Here is a 19,564-nt window from a genome sequence, read left to right on the forward strand (position 1 = left end):
GGTATTGCCTAGCAAGAGTAAATCAGAAATAAAAAGAGTAAAACAGCTACACAAAGGGAGCTCTAGGGGATTATGTTAATAAAAAAACAGGAAGAACAATCATTTCCAGTACAGGAAAGTGGCATTTCAACCATCAAATTGGATCCAGTTATTTTATTGTGTTTAGTCCACTCAGTCCCATTCCTAAATTCTTAACAACATAAAGTTCCTCTTTCACAAAAGCATTCAAATGCAGGTTTTCGTCCCAAAGCAAGAAGTGAAGCCAAATCAACCAGTGCCTTAGGAAACGCATTCTGGATCATAACTCTCCATGTAAGTTTATCTGCATGGCAGCCCTGAAAACTTGCCAGGTATTTTTATTGCATTCCCAAGTTCCTGAACCCTATTGAAATAATCTCTCCAGACTTGTATCCCATAACGTCCCGAGGATCCCTCAAGTTGAACCTTCCACATACTGTTTCAAGACATCCTCTTGATACACCAGCAAATTCTGCCCCATCCAAGCCTTTTTGCACCTTATTCCCGGAAGCATCATGGTAAATCTTTTCTGCATCCTCAAAGCTTTCCTGAAGTGACCAATACTGCAAATCTACCCAAAGAGATTTTTAAATGATAATTGTGTGTTACTCTTTACTTATCCCTCTATTTACAAAGCACAGGATCTTAAAATGCTTCCATAACCACTCAAATCCATCTCACAACCATTACAAACTATCATGTACGTTGGACTCTCCTTTAGAATTATAAAGAGTTGTATCATTTAGTCCATATTGTGCTACCAGCAAATATCACTCTGCAATATAACAATTCATATGGTAAGGATCTTCCAAATGCACCAGCTTCCTATTTTGTTGCCATTTTTTTGGTTCGTAGGGGGCGCCGTCGAGTATGGCTATCCTGCCAGCAGCTGTTAGTCCTTTCACCCTTTTAAACATTTTTTAGTGAGTTAAAGTGTTTGTTTTGGAGGTCTTCTAGTCTTTTATGTGGGGGGTGTGGGGAAGGGAAGGGGGAAAACTTTATTTCCTAGTGCCTACCTGGTCGGAGATGCAGCTTCGCCCCCCCCCCCCCCCCGGCCTACCATCGGACTGGAGCGGCCTTTCCTGTCGGGACCAGCCGGAACTGCAGCTTCGCGTGCGGCACAGCGCAGGGACGCCATCACGGAGCGGGCGATGCCTTACCAGGTCGCCATGTGGTGGGCTCCGGAGAGCTGTGGCCGCCGACTTCAACATCCACGGAGCTGTGGCAGCGTGCAGGTGGCGCTGGATTTAAAACATCGCAGAGCCTGGGATCCGAGATGACCAGAGTCGGAGCTCCAGCCATCGCGGCCCGAGGACTACGGGTGCTGTGGTCTCGGGAGGAAGCGGCCACTCGAGACATTTCCAAGCCGCTGAGGAGTGTTCACCCGACGCTGGAGTTCCAGCTTTCCGGCAAGAGGGCCTGAAAACATCGGACTGGCTGCGGAGGCCACAATGGGCCCGACTTTGGGTGAACAGGGGATGGGACTGGACTTTACTGCCTCCCCCCACAGTGGGAACCATTGCGGGGGGATGTTTTTATGTTGTTAAATTCTTTAATGTGTCTTATCTTTATTCGTGTGCTGCATTGGCAAGTTAAATTTCACTACACCATTTGGTGTATGTGATAATAAATGTCCTTTATATCCTTGTTTGTATTCTTTCCCAGTTACTTCACTCAAGCTTCATGATCACTTTAATAGCAAAAATAACATTAACAAATCAAAATAGTAAAGAACATCAGTATCAGCATTCCAGCAAGGGAAGCATTATAAAATCATTTGACTGGAAGCTAAGATCACATGACATTTTACTTGGAAACTGTCTGTAGAAATGTTGCCAGTGGCCTAATAAAACTTTGACACCAAAAGAACAGCACTCACCACAACATTGTTTGCATTGCTCTGTCTGAAAGGGGAAAATAATGTCTTTACTCTTGCAAATCACACAGATGAAGGCCTTGGCCATGCAGATCTGGAGAAAAACAGCAAATTCAAATCCATATTGATTTCAGTCTATTGATGGATGGCAGTCAGTTTAAAGACAGATGCCAACATGTTAAAATTTGCAGTAAAAGTGCTTATAATTCATGCTACATTTTGGCAAGTTTGATAATCATTCAACCCAATAATTATATTCCTATAATTTAATATTGGCATTATTCATCCTGAGAATTCAATGTTAACATTTTCTCGTCATTGCTCAGGGATCCTAAATACCTCATCCAACAATTAGAACTGCAATTACACTATGTAAATGTGGATGAACGTAAAAGGGAGAAAATAAGTCCCTCAAAGAATAATTGTAATGTTATTCAAGTACCTAACCATAAGCATTGGAACAATTAATTTGACTACATTCAAAAAAATTACGTAGATTACATTTCAGTGGGGGAAAATATATAGACCAAATCATATTTTAAGATATCAAAAGCTTACCTGACCTTTGCATAATTCTTTAAGGTTAGAGGTTGATGCATTAACATTTTGGAATAGCAAGCTAAAAATCTCTTAAATTCTTATATGTGTCCGAGCCAAATTATAGCACACTATCCTCGTTTGAATTACTCTAAAATAATAAATAAATGACTTGCATTTTGTGCAGATACCTCCCTTCTTCCGAGAGCAACCGATTGCACACAATTTCACACAAGTTTTAAGTTTCACTTTTAAGATGTGTAGAGCAAGTGACAAGGAAGAAATACTGCTCTTCAAGTAATTGAAGAATCTTTACTGTTTAAGAAAGAACTGCAGATGCTGGAAAATTGGAGGTAGACAAAAATGCTGGAGGAACTTAACGGGTGCTGTCTCACCCACTGAAGAATCTTTACTGCTCATTTAGGAGCTTTGATTTGATCCTAATCTCTACTACCTTGATTCTGCAGAATGTTTCCGCATCATCTTTAATTTTTCAGATCTCTGTGGTCGGGTTTAAAATAGAAAACACGGACTATTTCGGGTCAGCTTAAGAGGTTGATAAAAGGATGATTAAAAAAAAAATCTAAACAGCTGAAAAGATGGGTTTACCTTGCAAGTTTTTACATGAGAAAGGACATTTCTCAGAGTATCTTTCAGACCTGGAACCAGCAGGCACTTTTTCACCATCACCAAATCATTCAACGAATACAAGTGCAGCTCCTCAGATAAATGGGCTTGTAATCGCCAGAATTCAACCACTGCACTGTCGAAAAGCACAGGAAACAAGACCACCATCAGAAGTTGCAGTATCTTAATCAGCAATGGCAGGTCATTGTAACAATGATGGATTATAGACAGAGGCTAGTCTCAAAATTAATGCATTCATACAAGGAAAAGGACCAGTGGAATGGCAAATAACTTTACTGATACTGTTCTTGACATCAATTGTATTCTATGTAAACTATACTATTAAAGCTATGTATTTGGGGACAGTTTTACCTTGGCATTAGCTTATAGTGATTTAATGCAATGGAATGGGGAAAATATCCCAAGTAACTACTCCTATGTTGTGTCATGCAATTATGCTAGTCTGTAGCTCAATGGCATCTACCTGCCTTGGTTCCATAACACTTGCCTCAATCTGGGAAATGGAGAGGGTGGAAAAGGATAATATGCACGTTAAGAACACATTAGTTAGTTGGTAAGAGAGGACAAGGGCATGGACCAAAATTATGATTGTTTAAACTTTTCACATTTTTTAGTAAATGCTATGCTTTGTAATATTACTGTGATGCAGTAACTTTCCAATATTACAGCGTATAGAGCAATGCAGAATAGACGAAACAGAAATGGAAAAAAAGAGAATATTCAACTTGTTCTCCTTTGCCGGAACACACTATCACAGTATCACTTTTACGGTAATTCCTGTCTGATTCTGTCTCATCTGTAATTTAAAATACACATTTTGTGAACTTGAATTGTAACTGAAAGTTGCTTGGAAGACACTTATTTGCATTATTGCTATGTTGAAATGTTATAAATAAACTTCATTTAACTGTAAAAAACCCCCCCAAAAAAACCCAACACATTAGGCTATTTGATAGGTCATAAGGACCTCGAGACCATAGTCAGTAGACCATGGGGGTGAAATTGTGAGTAATACAAGGTTTCAATAAGATGGATTGACTGAACCAGGAAACTAAACATTTCAAACCTCATCCAAGTTATTAAATTCTTGTGTTGGAAAAAAAAGCATCAAGAAGCTATTGTCGTAATCTTGCAATAAAACATTCACTGGTGTGCTTTTAAACACAAGAATTCCTTCTGCTGATAGTTTTGTTGTGTTGTTGCCATACCAAACTATTATGCAAGCATTTGTAGGAAAGTGCATGGGAGTACAGAGGTCCTCAAAAAACAATAGGAATGGGGGAGGTGGCATGGGAGGAGAAGGGGGAGACAAGAAAAGAAAGTTGACTTCTCACGGAACAAAGCCATCTGATTTTTAAATCTACTCTGCCTGATGTAGGCATTAATGAATCACTCTGGTTGTGGTCATTAACAGTAACTGCCCCATTCTGTTAGTGTATTGTGCAGAAGATGTGTGCAACCTCACATTAACAGGACAGGGCAGTTATGTTATTGACCGTATCCAGTACTTTGCACAACTAGGTTGCGTTGACTGGAGCAAGCGTTTGCACATTCCTTTAACTTAATGTAGATTACTACTTGCATTTTGATCTAACCTGTTAATATGAAGAGAATATGACAGGACAATTTTTTTAGCCTGGGCAGGGTTAAAAAATGTAAACTGGTACCTTTTAGCCAGTCGACATGTTCTTAGTAGTTTCTTGATGTGTATCAACTGTTCTTGAAGTTCCTGATTAAAAGTACAGGTAGCTTGTATTATTGAAGTGCCATCTAGTGAGAGTTTTCTACAGACAAAATCATTTCACAGCTACAAAAGCATTAAAAAAAAAAAAACTTCAGTTGGAGCTCTCCCCACCCCGTGCAAAACGAAGAAATATTTAGCTATTTTGGTTAAAAAAAAAAGTACAATTATAAACATGTAAACTACTTATTATTGAGAGTAGCATTTACATAACTACTGATTAAAGGGCAGTATAACCATGGCACTAGAACATCAGTATCCAGACCAATAGGCACATGCGTACAAGGAATATTACTTCCAAGGTCACAACATAATCCAAATTGGAAGAGTATCCAACTCAACGACACTAGAGAAGTACCATTACACAGACTGAAACAGTGAAAATATCTTAGTTAAAAATGGACAACAAATGCTTGTCTTGCTAGTGATGCCCATATTGAAAGAATGATTTAAAAAAATGACAAGCAGTGCTCCATTTCCAAATTGCATCATCAATCAAATTAAGCTGACTGGCACTATTCCACTTCCATACTGCTACCTTTGCTTTTGCTCAGCTCCTTGACTTTGCTGTAAAGAGAGTTGTTGATATAAAAGATGTTGAAAAGGGGATCGTGCCATATGCTCTCCAACAGCTGTTTGGAGAAATGGCAGACTGGATGTTTGCTGAAATCCCACTTCATTAGGATTCGGCCAGGGATCAGGGATTCTTCGTTGTGGTGGCAACATTCACAGAAGTATTTTCCCAAATACTCACAGTAACGGAGCTTTTTGATGTATTCTGCAGAGAAATTGGAATAAAACATCTCTTTTGACTATCTATTGTACAAACCATTTATTTGCACTTAGTGCCATAAACAAACATCTCAAATGGTACAACTGGATACAGAATTGAAGGAAGCAGAGGGCGGTGGTGGAGTACTTTTCAGATTGGAGGCCTCTGACAAGTGGCGTGACTCAGGGATCAGTGCTGGACCCCATTGTTGTTTGTGATTTATATCAACTGTTTTCATGAGAATGTACAAGGCAAGATTAGTAAGTTTGCAGATGGTACCAAAGTAGGTGGTATTGTAGACAGTGAAGATGGTCAGCTTACAATGGATTGTTGTGGGCTCTATATTTCTTGAATCATCAGTGCAGGCTGTGATTTGTTCAGTAGCTGAAGGGTTTCAATCTAAAACATCACCTATTCCTTTTCTTCAGAGATGCTACCTGACCCACTGAGTCTCTCCAGCATTTTGTGACGGTCAACATTTACAGCAGGTTATTGATCAGTTGGGCAAGAGGATTGAGTGGTGGCTAATGGAATTTAATGCAGATAAATGTAAGAGGTTTTATTTTGGGAAGTTAAACCAGGGCAGGACCTTCACATTGAAAGCTAGGGTCCTGGAGAGTGTCAAAGATGAGAACAATCTGGGAGACAGTTCCCTGAAAGTGGCATTACTGGTAGATATGGTAGCAGAGAATGCTTTTGGTATATTAGCCTTCATCAGTCATGGTACTGAGTATAGAAGTTGAGATGTTATGTTTGTTGAATAGGACTTTGGCAACACTGCCAGGACTTGAGGGACACTAAATGTTATACCCTTAATGTTATACGTATATACACTGAATAGCTCAACTGTAATCATGGGTGGACTTTCTGCTGGCTGGTTAGCACGCAACAAAAACTTTTCATTGTACCTCGGTACACACAACACTGAACTAATCTAAGATTGGGAAACGGAGACACTCTTAAGAAAGCAGGAGGCAGAGGGGTGATTTTGTAAAGAGATATACAAAATAATGATAGGAATAGATTGCACAAATGCACAATCTTTTACCCAGGGTAGGGAAATCAAAAGCCAAAGGACATAGCTTTTGGAGGCAAAAAACTGGACTAATTCAGCAGGTCAGGCAGCATATCCAGAGAACGTGAATAGGCAGGACTATCTACCAGGGGAAGTAGTTGAGGCAGGTACCATAACAGCATTTAGAAAGACCCTTGGACAGATACATGGATAGGAAAGGCTTAGAGGGATATGGGCCAACGAAGGCAGATAGGACGACCTTAGATGAGGCATCTTGGTCAGCATGGATGAGTTGGGCCGAAGGGCCCATTTCTGTGCTGGATGACTATGACCAACAGCTGGAAAGAAAAACAATCACAGATGGCTGATTGTCACTAACTTGTACAGAGTCATGATCTTAGCACAGAATTCCATAATACATTAGATATGAAGCAGAGAAAATGACCCTATGGATATCAGTATCAGGAATGGATTGAAAACTATGCAGTAACAGATTTGGCTCCTTTTGCCCAGATGTGACAACCAGCAGGCACTTTGATTTAAAGTACTGCCATTTGAAAATACAAATTAACAATGGTTTAAGTCATATTTTAGCTTCCATTAAATTGTTGCAATTTATTTCTCCCTCCCACCTCTCTCGGCAGTGGCAAGATTACCACAGCACTGTTCACAGGCATGGAGCTCCTGGCAGCTCAAGCAAAGATTTACATCAATCATGTACATGTTGTCAGTCTGAAAGAATGATTTCACAACATTGAATAGTCTAGTTTTGCAACATTTAGTTGCCTAAGCCAGTTGAATTATGTATTTAATACATTAACCAGCATGGTAAAAATTTCCAATGTATTTTAATTACTTTGCACCTAATCTTAATGACCTTCAAGACAACCATGCAGGGCAAAAACAATTTTAAAAAATGGTTCAAATTTACGCAATGAGAGTTAGATCTGTCTCAAGCTTTAAACATCTACATAAACTAGGAACCACTTTTAACTAGTCTTTAATTGAAAATGCTGCATCTCTTGATTCTATAACCAGAAGCTACTTCCGCCATTTCCTTCCCCTTCCTTTTCAAGTGGCAGTTTCAAACTAAAATGCTTCTCACATCAATGTAGCTTCCCCTTCTCCAAATCAATACACAATTTGAAAAAATGGGTTTACGCCATCCTAGACATTGAGACTGCAGTGGCAGTGACAGAATTAGTTGCAATATCATTTCCCTAGCTAGAACTAGCAATTACTCTGTATTATTTTCTGTATAACTAAGCCAGCAGAATGTTGGCCTTCATCTCAAGCTGAAATAATAACGTTGTTCAGACTCCACGTGGAGAATTTTGTTCAGTTCTGGGCAGGATCCTGACATACAGCAAGTGCACAAATTCAGCAAATTGATACCAAGCCTTAAAACCACAAGGAATTGGTTCCTAGCCACAACAGGAATTGGTTTATTTTAGGTTTAAATGAAGGGGGAAGTTTAAATGAAGAGGACAGACAGAGAGACAAGTTTCAAAAAAATGTTAACCATTTTAGAAATAGCTGGAATTACATTTTGCAACAATATCAAAATCTGAATCTTGCACCTCAAATTAGAGGTTGTTGACTGAAGTTTACAATTCGGGAATTTGAAAATAGAGCAGGAATTCATCTGAAGTAAGACATTGCAGAATGTGGAGTCAGGACAAGCAGTAAAAAAAGTCACTGGGCAGAGTTACATTTTAGCAATTTTGGAGGAGGATTATGGTGTTTTCAAATTAATTGGTGTTAAAATGTAGGAGTAGAAACTCTTTCAAAATACAAGAACCCTGAAGATTGGCGGGTACAAACGTAATACACATCGAGTGGGACTCGGATCAAAACAAGAAATTACAGACCCATGCCCTCCATAATCGGTTGTGGCCAAAGACTGCTAGAGTCAGTTATTAAAGATGGGATAGCAGCAATTTGGAAAGTGGTGAAATATTGGACAAAATCAGCATGGTGGTTACGAAAGGTAAATCATGTCTGACGAATCTTATAGAATTTTTCAGGAGGTTTGGGGCATTGGTTTGCACTTGAGGAGATAGTGGATGTGGTGTATCTGGACTTCAGAAGGCATTTCGACAAGGTCCCACATAAGAGATTATATACAAAGCTTAAAGCACAAGGCATTGGGGGTCGTATTGATGTGGATAGAGAACGGATGGCAAACAGGAAGCAAAGAGTAGGAGAAAACGGGTCCTTTTCACAATGGCAGGCAGTGACTAGTGGGGTACCCCAAGGCTCAGTACTGGGACCCCAGCTATTTACAATATATATTAATGATCTGGATGAGGGAATTGAAGGCAATATCTCCAAGTTTGCGGATGACACTAAGCTGGGGGGCAGTGTTAGCTGTGAGGAGGATGCTAGGAGACTGCAGGGTGACTTGGATAGGCTGGGTGAGTGGGCAAATGTTTGGCAGATGCAGTATAATGTGGATAAATGTGAGGTTATCCATTTTGGTGGCAAAAATAGGAAAGCAGACTATTATCTAAATGGTGGCCGATTGGGAAAGGGGGAGATGCAGCGAGACCTGGGTGTCATGGTACACCAGTCATTGAAGGTAGGCATGCAGGTGCAGCAGGCAGTAAAGAAAGCAAATGGTATGTTAGCTTTCATTGCAAAAGGATTTGAGTATAGGAGCAGGGAGGTTCTACTGCAGTTGTACAGGGTCTCGGTGAGACCACACCTGGAGTATTGCGTACAGTTTTGGTCTCCAAATCTGAGGAAGGACATTATTGCCATAGAGGGAGTGCAGAGACGGTTCACCAGACTGATTCCTGGGAAGTCAGGACTGTCTTATGAAGAAAGCCTGGATAGACTTGGTTTATACTCTCTAGAATTTAGAAGATTGAGAGGGGATCTTATAGAAACTTACAAAATTCTTAAGGGGTTGGACAGGCTAGATGCAGGAAGATTGTTCCCGATGTTAGGGAAGTCCAGGACAAGGGGTCACAGCTTAAGGATAAAGGGGAAATCCTTTAAAACCGAGATGAGAAGAACTTTTTTCACGCAGAGAGTGGTGAATCTCTGGAACTCTCTGCCACAGAGGGTAGTTGAGGCCAGTTCATTGGCCCGACATTCGGGAGTTAGATGTGGCCCTTGTGGCTAAGGGGATCGCTGGATTTGGAGAGAAGGCAGGTACGGTAGACTGAGTTGGGTGATCGGCCATGATCATATTGAATGGCGCCGCTCGAAGGGCCGACCGGCCACTCCTGCTTTCTAGTTTCTATGTTTCATGAAGTAAGACATTGCAGAATGCATCAGGACAAGCTAAAAAAAAAGTCACTCCGCAGAGTTACATTTTAGCAATTTTCGAGGAGGATTATGGTGTTTTCAAATTCATTGGTGTTAAAATGTGGGAGTAGTAACCATTCAAAATACAAGAACCAGTTTAAGAACATTTTGTAATATACATTGAGTGACTCGGATCAGAACAAGAATTACCATATACCGTGCCCTCCATAATGTTTGGGCCAAAGACCCATCATTTATTTATTTCCCTCTGTACGCCACAATTTGAGATTTGCAATAGGAAAAACAATCACATGTGGTTAAAGTGCACATTGTCAGATTTTAATAAAGGCCAATAGGTTTGAGGCATTTGTTTGCACTTGAGGAGATAGGATGTGTCTATACACTTCAGAATTCATTATGCTACTACCATCAGCAGTTGTATCATCAACGAAGATAAGTGAGCAGCCATACATGCCCAGGCCATAATACCCCCACCATCGTGTTTCACAGATGTGTATGCTTTGGATCTTGGGCAGTTCCTCCTCTCGTCCATACTTTGCTCTTGCCATCACTCTGATATGTTAATCTTCATCTCATCTGTCCACAAGATCTTTTTCCAGAACTGTGGTTGCTCTCAAATACTTCTTGGCAAACAGTAACCCGGCCATCCTATTTTTGCAGCTAACCAGTGGTTTGCATCTTGCAGCGTAGCCTCTGTATTTCTATTCATGAAGTCTTCATCGGAGAATGGTCATTGACAAATCCATATCCGACTCCTGAAGAATGTTTCTGATCTGTTGGACAGGTGTTTAGGGATTTTTCTTTATTATAGAGAGAATTCTTCTGTCATCAGCTGTGGAGGTCTTCCTTGGCCTGCCAGTCCCTTTGCGATTAGTAAGCTCACCAGTACTCTTTTTCTTTTTAATGATGTTCCAAACAGTTGATTTTGGTAAAAATAGGATGGCCAGGTTACAGTTTGCCAAGAAGTATTTGAGAGCAACCACAGTTCTGGAAAAAGGTCTTGTGGACAGATGAGATGACGATTAACATATCAGAGTGTAATATGGCCACTAAATGCATTAATGTTGCGTCATACACTGAAAGCCAACAAATCTAGCAAGTCATAAAAAAATTACAAGAAGCCCATTTATGTGACTGAATTAGAAAATAGGTGTAGGAGTAGGCCATTTGGCTCTTCGAGCCAGCAAATTAATACTAGAGCAGGTACAGAAAAGCCAAGCAGCCCGGGATCAAATGCACATTCTGCTACGTACTTGGCTCAATTAGTGTTCCACAGCCAGCACACAGAGAATTCTGAGCAGCCATAACAACTTCTCTCCTGCAGATGTAAAACAAAAATTTAAGAAAAAACCTACATAATAGAATTTAAAATTATAATTTGACCTGGAAACATTAAGTGCAAAAAGGGAAATGTCAACTTTTAGCTTTTTGCCATCCAGATTTTCCTCAGACTTCTATGCATTCCAACAAAGAACAAATGCTGGTGCATTTAGCCCTCTGTTCCACTGCAGGCACGTCTAGAACAGTGACGTTTGGAAGACAAGAGTGGTAGGAAAAGGTTAAGATTTAATTTTGGATGATTCTTAAGCAGAGGGGCGCAGAGTCCTAGGGGAGAGGTAATATTATCAGCCAATGTGGGCCAGGAAACAAGTTATCAAAACAAGAAAAAGGACAATTTGGAATATGCAGCAGCTTCACAGAGGAGATGGGCTTTCCAAACATGACAAATGGCTGAACCAGTTTGCAGCACCCTTTCATAACAGGAGCTAAGGGAACAGAAGAGAGGATTGGGCTGGAGTGGAAGCATAGAGAGAGCAACCAGAATGCCATACTCTGAAGATTATGAAAACATTGTGGAGACCAGGCTGAAATTTTTTTTTTTCCCCCCACATTCTAGATGGATAAAGTGAGAAACAGAGAATGAATGATGTACACTTAACTCTGGCTCCAAAATAATGTGCTCAAATAACATTACAGAAAGTTTCAATTCATTTGACATTTATTTAACTAAGTGAACAACTGTGCATCAGAATAGTTCAAATTAATAATTAACTTACAAATAACTTACTGGAGGTGGAGTTTGCTCGATAAAAATCATAATCTTGTATTTATACACCGGGTGGCACCACGCCAACACTCCGTCTGTCCTTTCTTCTTTATGTTACTTTTAGTACGTGTTAAAAAGTATGTTTTAGTGTTCCTTGGCTTGTTTTATTTGGGGGGGAGGGGGGTGAGGGCTGTGGTTGTGGAAAACTTTAATCTCTTAACTCAACGGAGATCCGATTATTTTCCAAATCGCATCTCAGTCCGCACTGCGGCCTAACATCGTGGAGTTGGCGGCCTTTCCTGGAGACCGACACACCGCTCCAAGCCTCGGGAGTCTGGGGGACTTATAACATCGCGGAGCTTGCGATCCCTTTGCCGGGGATTGAAGCTCCAAACCTGGGGTCTGTGGAATTCAACACGTGAATCCCACTGTCTCTGGTAAGAAGAGGGCGATGGGAGCTCCAAGCCGCGGAGAGTTTCAACCACCCCGACTCTGGAGTTTCGATCACCCTGATGGGGGCTTTGATCATTGGCTGTGGGGGCTTTGATCCCCCCCGACTGCGGATGGTTTGACTGCCCCGACCACGGGAGAACAAGATGAAGTAGATTTAACATTATTATTGTCTTCCATCACAGTGAGGAATGTGGTCACATTGATCAGTGAATGGCCAGCACCGCCATTCAATGTGATCATGGCTGATCATCCATAATCAGTACCGCACATGACAATAAACTGACCTTGAAACCTCGAAATAGATGTGTTTCGCACAAATGGCTCCAAACCCATCTAATTGACTAAATAACTTCCGAGTGTTTTATTTCACACTGCAAACAATGCTCAATTACTTCTACGGCAATGAAACTGCACATACTTCTGAGGTGAATGGATGAAGAACAGAATTTGGAATCGAGGAGGTGCCCATTCAGCCGTGCCCCTCAGTCGAGAGTTTATTTTGAAGTCTGCTGCCAGGTCCACAGATTCTTCTGCACCAGGAGTGTCCTTCAGAGGGAGAAACTGGATAGACAAGGAAACAGTTTGTTAATGGCAAAACACAGAGATGCAATCTGGTCCACATTTTAAGATGATTCTTCAGGGTGGCCTGTGCCTTCAATATTAATCCACCTTCCAGCCATTCGGTATCCAGACTAGTTGCGTGGTACACCAACATTTAGCATCAGTCATGAAGAACTGCTCAGTTTCACATTACTAATCAAGTCATGGTTATACAACATGGAAACAGGCCTTTCAGCCCAACTCGTCCATGCTGACCAAGATGTCTACCCAAGCTGGTCTCACTTGCACAAATTTAGCCCATTTCCCTCTCAACTTTTACTATTCCTCCACCTGCATAAATGTCTTTTAAACATTTTTATTGTACCGCCTCTCCAGCTTCCTCTGGCAGCGTGTTCCATACATCCACCTGCGAGGAAAAGTTACCCAGGTCTCTTTCACATCTTTCCTCTCACCTTAAGCCTACTTAATTTTGGACTCCCTTACCCAGAGGAAAATACCGGCTATCCATCTTATTGACACCGCGCATTATTTTTTTTACATATTCAAGGTCACTCCTCGACCCACACCTCAGGAAGTTTCAACTATCCAGTCTCTCCTTATAACACGCCCTTTCTGCCACTGGCATTGAGGGAGAGGTTGTTGTCTTTGCACCAGGTTGCAAGGTTCTCAATCCCCTTGTTCTCCACCACATCAGCTACTTATGATTCCTTAGACCTACTGCCTCAACTTTACTGTGTACATCCAGTTCATTTTCCATTCCCCATTAGGAAGGCCTCAAGGTTCTGTTTCTTTCCTGAACAGAAATTTAGATTTCCCCAAAACTAACACTCACCACTGCCTGGCAGAACATGGCCTCACCCTCAACAACTTGATTCTTTCACTTTCTTCAAATCAAAGGTTTAGCCATAGTATTTGCATGGGCTCGAGCTATGCTCGTCTTTTTGTTGGCCATGTTAAACACTACAGCAAATGTGCCTTGGCACGACTCCCCATCTCTTTCTTCATCTCAAATCAATATGATGTAACCAGTCAAGCAATATTGCTCTCTGCAGCCTTACTTTGCACATTCTAGCCATCACATTTCCCATTATTGTAAGTAATGTTTGCTGGGTTTTGTCAAATGGTGCTTCAAGTTGAAGCTTATTTTTGTCTTTAACCAAGAGTGTCAAATAAATGTAGTGCTGACAATGTACTTTATCTAATCTTGACGCCGGGGCAACACCACCCAGCCAGAACAGCCAGGAACATCGGGCCTCCGTAGAGACAATAGCGGTGGCCTCAATAGGACTGACTTTGGGAGAACTGGAGATGGGGACTGGACATTGTGCCTTCCCCCACAGTGGTAACCATTGTGGGGGGATGATTTTTTTTTGTGTGTAAGTTAATGTGTTAGTCTGTGTCCAAGATAGCTGTTGGAAGGGTGAGTGGACGCTGGCGCGCTTTAGCTGCCGCTGCTCTCTCTTCACATTGTGTTTTTTGATTTTTTGTCTTTGGAGCGATTTCTGTCTTTAATTTGTGTATTGGTGATGTCCTTATTATTTATTTTACTCCGACTATATGTTTTTTCACTTTTGTTAATTTCTGTAAGGTGTCCTTGAGACTTTGAAAGGCGCCCGCAAATAAACATAGAAACATAGAGATTAGGTGCAGGAGTAGGCCATTCGGCCCTTCGAGCCTGCACCGCCATTCAATATGATCATGGCTGATCATCCAACTCAGTATCCCGTACCTGCCTTTTATTATTATAAAATGTATTATTATTATTAATCTTGACCAGGATATTGCAATACGAATCCCACCCCCACCCAGAAAAACAAAAGAGCTACATACTTTATCCAGCACCATTTCCACGCCGTCAAGATGGTGTTCTTCATTCTCTGGCGGTAACCACATTGTCCGAAATGATTTAAATAGGCGGCGAGCCAAATATTCAGGATATAGACAGTGCCTGAAAAATAGGAGTTCGAGCGCATATCCTTCAGTCACTGCAGTAAAGTTAAATGATGGTTACATGGTTATGCAGCAAATAACAAGTACAGAGCGAGAAGCACAAATTCAACCACCATGGGGGCTGTGGAATTTAAATTTGATTAATGTCAGATTAAAAAAATCAAATTATTGGTAACAGTGAACACAAAACTACCAGGCTTTCATAAGAATCCCACCCAAATCATTGACATTCCAATACTTTGCAATCCTCATCACACGTAAATAATGTGAAGCATATTTTAAACCAATTAAAAGAGACCCGTCAATGACCGAGATGGGAAGGAAAGAGTGAGAAAACCTTACCTTTCTATTGACTTTAATGGACCGTCAGAACCAAAAACAATGTCATCAAATTCTGAAAATTTAAAGAACAAAAAATAATGCAAGATAAATTTTCACTCAGCGGTCACAATCTAGAATTCACATAAAAGGATTTGGAAACAGTGCCAGATATTATTTTTTTCATGGAAATCAGAAACTTTGAGGATATTTGGGAGGGTAATGGGACTAATCACTAGGTACCCGAGGGGCTAAATGTACTCATGTTCCTATCAATTCAAGTTACAACACATGGACTATATTGTTAAAACCCAGAGAGATCCATTTAGTTTATAGCTTAAAAATGCAAATGGGGAAAAAGTGGAATGCCATTGCGAACTTAAGTCTGTTTGCATTCCAGTCTCCCAATTTACTCTGCAATACCAGTAACGTTAAAAAAAAAAAAACCCAATTCTATTCCGACACCTGTACCTATTATCACAAAATCATCATAACCATCGTCATCATCACCAACTGCAGCATCATCACCATTTTGAATGTCCTTGGAGCCAGCATCAGATGAATCATCCAACTGAGTAACAGAACCACCTACAAAATAAATAAGTCTTGTGTATGGATACAAATGCCAGAGATGCAAAACAGAAACTACACGTAGATGAGCAAACTAATAAGCCAGGAACCAATGTTACATATAGAGCTTGTTACAAGATGGGAAAAATAAACAATCTTTTTGGAATAACTGGAACTCTGCTAACTCAAGGATGGAAGAAAATGACTGAATATGCAGTTTTTAGATAAGAATATAATGAGAAGCCTTGGAAATGAAAGATCGCCGAGCTAAAAAAAATGGTTAGATGAAGTTGCGAGAATGAGCAGCTTGGAGCAGGTGGTCCTAGAGTTTCCTGTAGCCCAGAGATCTACCTGGTAGGTTAATTAGCTGCTGCTGATGACCCTTTAGTGCAGCGAGAGCAAAAGGAGAGAGTGATAGGCATGCAAGAGAATAAAGCAGCAAGTCTGCAGGGAAATAGCCGAATTAGAAAGGAGGCGCCAGCATGAACCCAATTAGGATTCCTGCTGCATCATAGCAAGCAATCTGTCCAAAAAGTGAAAGATATTAAATATTTGTAGCTTTACCAAAAAGTCTGAATAAAAAGGTAGTTGTCAAATGTTTTATTTTGCTCAAATTTATTCTGCAAAGTTCCTAATTGAAATATTGTTGTAATGCTTTCAAAAAATATACTTTTATTTGTTCCTATACAAGTAATAATTTCTTTATCCTGATCATTTTAGATGCAATATTTTATCTTAAAAATCAGAACTACAAACTGAAATAAATGCATGTTATATATCTAACAAAGTTCATAAACAAGGTAGTTCAAATACTTACATTCAAAACCACTGTCCACAGAGTTTACAGAGTCAGAATGAGATTTCTTCTTAATATAAGTTCTCACATCTGATGTCTGGATAACGGGAAGATTTTCCTCTTCTCCCAGTTCTGCTTGCTCATACAGGATGTTGCATTTAACATTCTCTAATGTAGCAATAACCAAATCTGCAACAATAAGGTGAGTGTTCTCCTATAAAACAGAAACATTGACATATCAAATTCACACAAGCACAAACTACAGTGAAAATAATAGGACACGTGCTTTCCATACGATGTCTTCACAGATTTGGGCAAGGACACTTCTAATATTGGCCAAAGCAGAAAGTGGCACTGGAGAATGCAGCACTTTCAGTCACAAGAAGTGCTAATTGTTATGGGTGCAAGTCTTGATGCTCATCAACTGCTTTGCCGTATTGCAAGGGCAAAAACAAAAATGACAATTTGAAACAAAGAACACATAACCAGGCAGTACCCAAGAGGGACCAAGTTTTAGATCAATTGTTTATGGAGAAAGTCTGGAAATCCCATTTAAAGCCCAAATCCCATTCTTGCCCAAATCAAACCAATAAGCATGCCAGCCCCACATGCACATTGAGGAACAGATCAAAGAGATCTACCATCCCTTTCTTCCTCACCCAACTAGTAAAGATATCAGAAGTCAGATATTTCTCCAAACAAATTAATAACCATGCCCAACACATTTTCCAACACCCTCGTCACCACCTTTTTTTTTTGATAATTTATCTTTTTTTATAAAATGCTTTCAACAAATTGAATTTACCTGGTTCTCATTATTTGAAGACCTCAAACTACAAACTAGAGGGACCCATTTATTTTACAACCTATTAAATTCCTTCCAGAGATCTGTATCTACTCAAAATCTGTATTTGGTTAAGAATCCTGGTTTGGAGTCCATGTTATACAGCATGGATACATGTTCCTGGGCAAACCAAGTTCCAACTGACTATCAATAATCAATTTTTCACCCTACATACAGGCCCTGTGAACAGATGCATTTTAGACAGTCTGTAAATAGGAGGCAGCATTTGGGAGACTGGCAGGCTGGATTTGCTGGATGTGAACAGGGCATTTCCAAGTACCTCTCTCCCCGCAGCAATCGGGCTGGGTTGAGCCGAGCAGAGCTGAGAGCGCTGAGCAGACTCGCTGCTTGCTCTCCCCTACGGTTGTCCGTGACTCTCTCCCACACACCTTTTTTATGTTTCTGACCGTTAGACTCATGAACAAATTTTCAGAGTAGAAAGTTGTTATAGCCTTATTAATTAGCTCCCTCCGGATTCTACCATTCACTGGCACACTATGCAAGAGGAATCCCAAGCACCCAAAGTAAATGTGCAAACTCCACATAGACAGCACCAAAGACCATGATTGAACTTGGGCCATCAGCTTTGAGGCAGTAGTTCATCTAGCTGCACCACCATTTGGAGTGAAGCCTTTGGTTCCATTTAAGTGTTTTCCTGCACTCACCAACCAATTTCTCTCCCCTCTGAACCACCTCCTCCTCCTGTCCCCCCCCAACTAAGGGAAGACTGATGTCTTACCCAAAATCAACATACCACAGGTTATGCCAATGTTCACAGATGGATCTGAATTAACAGACTGAACTCACACATTTTGCAGTTGAATACTTTATATACTTTGACATAAAGACACTCAAATAGTAACAAATAGAAACAGTTGGGCATGAAACAGTTACAATGAACAATTCTCCAGCAGTAATCCCAAATGCAACCAACCCAATTTCAACAAAAAGTATGAAAGCAAAGAGTGGTGATAACAAGACGAAACTTAATGAAGGTGAATTTAAATGAAACCAAAACAGAGAAGAATCTTACCCGTTCCTGAGCTTTGCTGGCACTGAAACTTGGATTAGAGAGATAGCTTGTGTATACAATCATTTCTGGTCTATTACTCTGACAATGCTGTGCTTTGTCTGTGGAAGAAAAACCTTTGATTAAAATACAAATTGGGGTAGTTTAAAGACAAATTTAGCAATTGACCTCAGACAATAAGAATTATTTACTATTTTTAAATATTAGCTTTTGAATCAAAATTTAAAATGAAGTGACAAAATACAGACTTCCTGTGTAAAAGATAAAGTTAATTTTTGTGAAAAAGGATTTATTAATCAGCAATTTTTAATTCTCTCTCTGTAGATGCTGCCCAACCTGGTGGGTCTCACTGACATCAATTTTTCATTTCAGAGTTCCAGTCTCTGCAGTTTTTTTTGCCTTTCAGTACACTCTTGGCCTCCCAACTGCTCAGATTGTTAATAGTAAATTCATAACCCTGTCCTGTCCCACGGGTGCTGCCCAATTATGTATTTTCCGTTTCAGATTTCCATATCCTTGTCCTGTGTGTAAAATCTATTCAGACAGTCTGAAACATCTGCAATTGTTGAGATTTCAAACCTGGGACAGATTTCAATTGGTACCATTCTTTAATTTTCCGACGCACAGTTCCTTCCTAAAAGTGTAAGCTGCCTAAAGTTACCCGAAAGTTTTAGGATGATCCTTTATTCAGATAGAAAATTAGCTTTATGGAAGAAAGCAGAGGGTAATGGTGGAAGGTTGCTTCTTGGATTGGAGGCCTGTGACTAGTGGTGTTCCTCAGGATTCGGTGCTGGGTCCGTTACACTTTGTCATCTATATCAATGATTTGGATGTGAACATTGTGCCCTCCATAGTGTTTTTGAGGACAAAGACCCATCATTTATTTATTTGCCTCTGTACGCCACAATTTGAGATTTGTAATAGAAAAAAAAAAAGAAAGAAAAAAAATCACGTGGTTAAAGTGCAGTCAGGTTTTAATTAATGCCATTTTTATACATGTATAAAGTTTATACATTTTGGTTTCATCATGTCGAAATTACATAGACAGTTTGTAAATAGGAGGCAGCATTACGTTTTTATACGCAGTCCCCGCATTGCAGGGCACCATAATG

General features: G+C 40.3%; 1 protein-coding gene across 3 annotated transcripts in view; it reads right to left on the reverse strand.

Moving 5' to 3' along the window:
• LOC129702821 (protein associated with UVRAG as autophagy enhancer-like) overlaps positions 1-19,564 on the reverse strand; it is a 52,564-nt gene that overhangs the window by 3,958 nt on the left and 29,042 nt on the right. For 2 of the 3 annotated variants that reach the window (XM_055644827.1, XM_055644826.1), the window contains exons 5-12: positions 18,456-18,553; positions 16,600-16,792; positions 15,684-15,800; positions 15,237-15,288; positions 14,775-14,892; positions 12,802-12,944; positions 11,137-11,201; positions 4,994-5,598 (exon numbers count right to left, since the gene is read on the reverse strand). In XM_055644827.1, the coding sequence (XP_055500802.1) occupies positions 5,336-5,598; positions 11,137-11,201; positions 12,802-12,944; positions 14,775-14,892; positions 15,237-15,288; positions 15,684-15,800; positions 16,600-16,792; positions 18,456-18,553 (1,049 nt within the window). In that variant the 3' untranslated portion in view covers positions 4,994-5,335. Of the gene's footprint in view, positions 1-1,897; positions 1,989-3,040; positions 3,195-4,746; positions 4,809-4,993; positions 5,599-11,136; positions 11,202-12,801; positions 12,945-14,774; positions 14,893-15,236; positions 15,289-15,683; positions 15,801-16,599; positions 16,793-18,455; positions 18,554-19,564 lie in introns of those variants that run through there. The other variant, XM_055644828.1, reaches the window with a different exon arrangement.

Source organism: Leucoraja erinacea, chromosome 13, assembly GCF_028641065.1.
Source record: "Leucoraja erinacea ecotype New England chromosome 13, Leri_hhj_1, whole genome shotgun sequence".
In the NCBI taxonomy this organism is placed as follows: Eukaryota; Metazoa; Chordata; class Chondrichthyes; order Rajiformes; family Rajidae; genus Leucoraja; species Leucoraja erinaceus.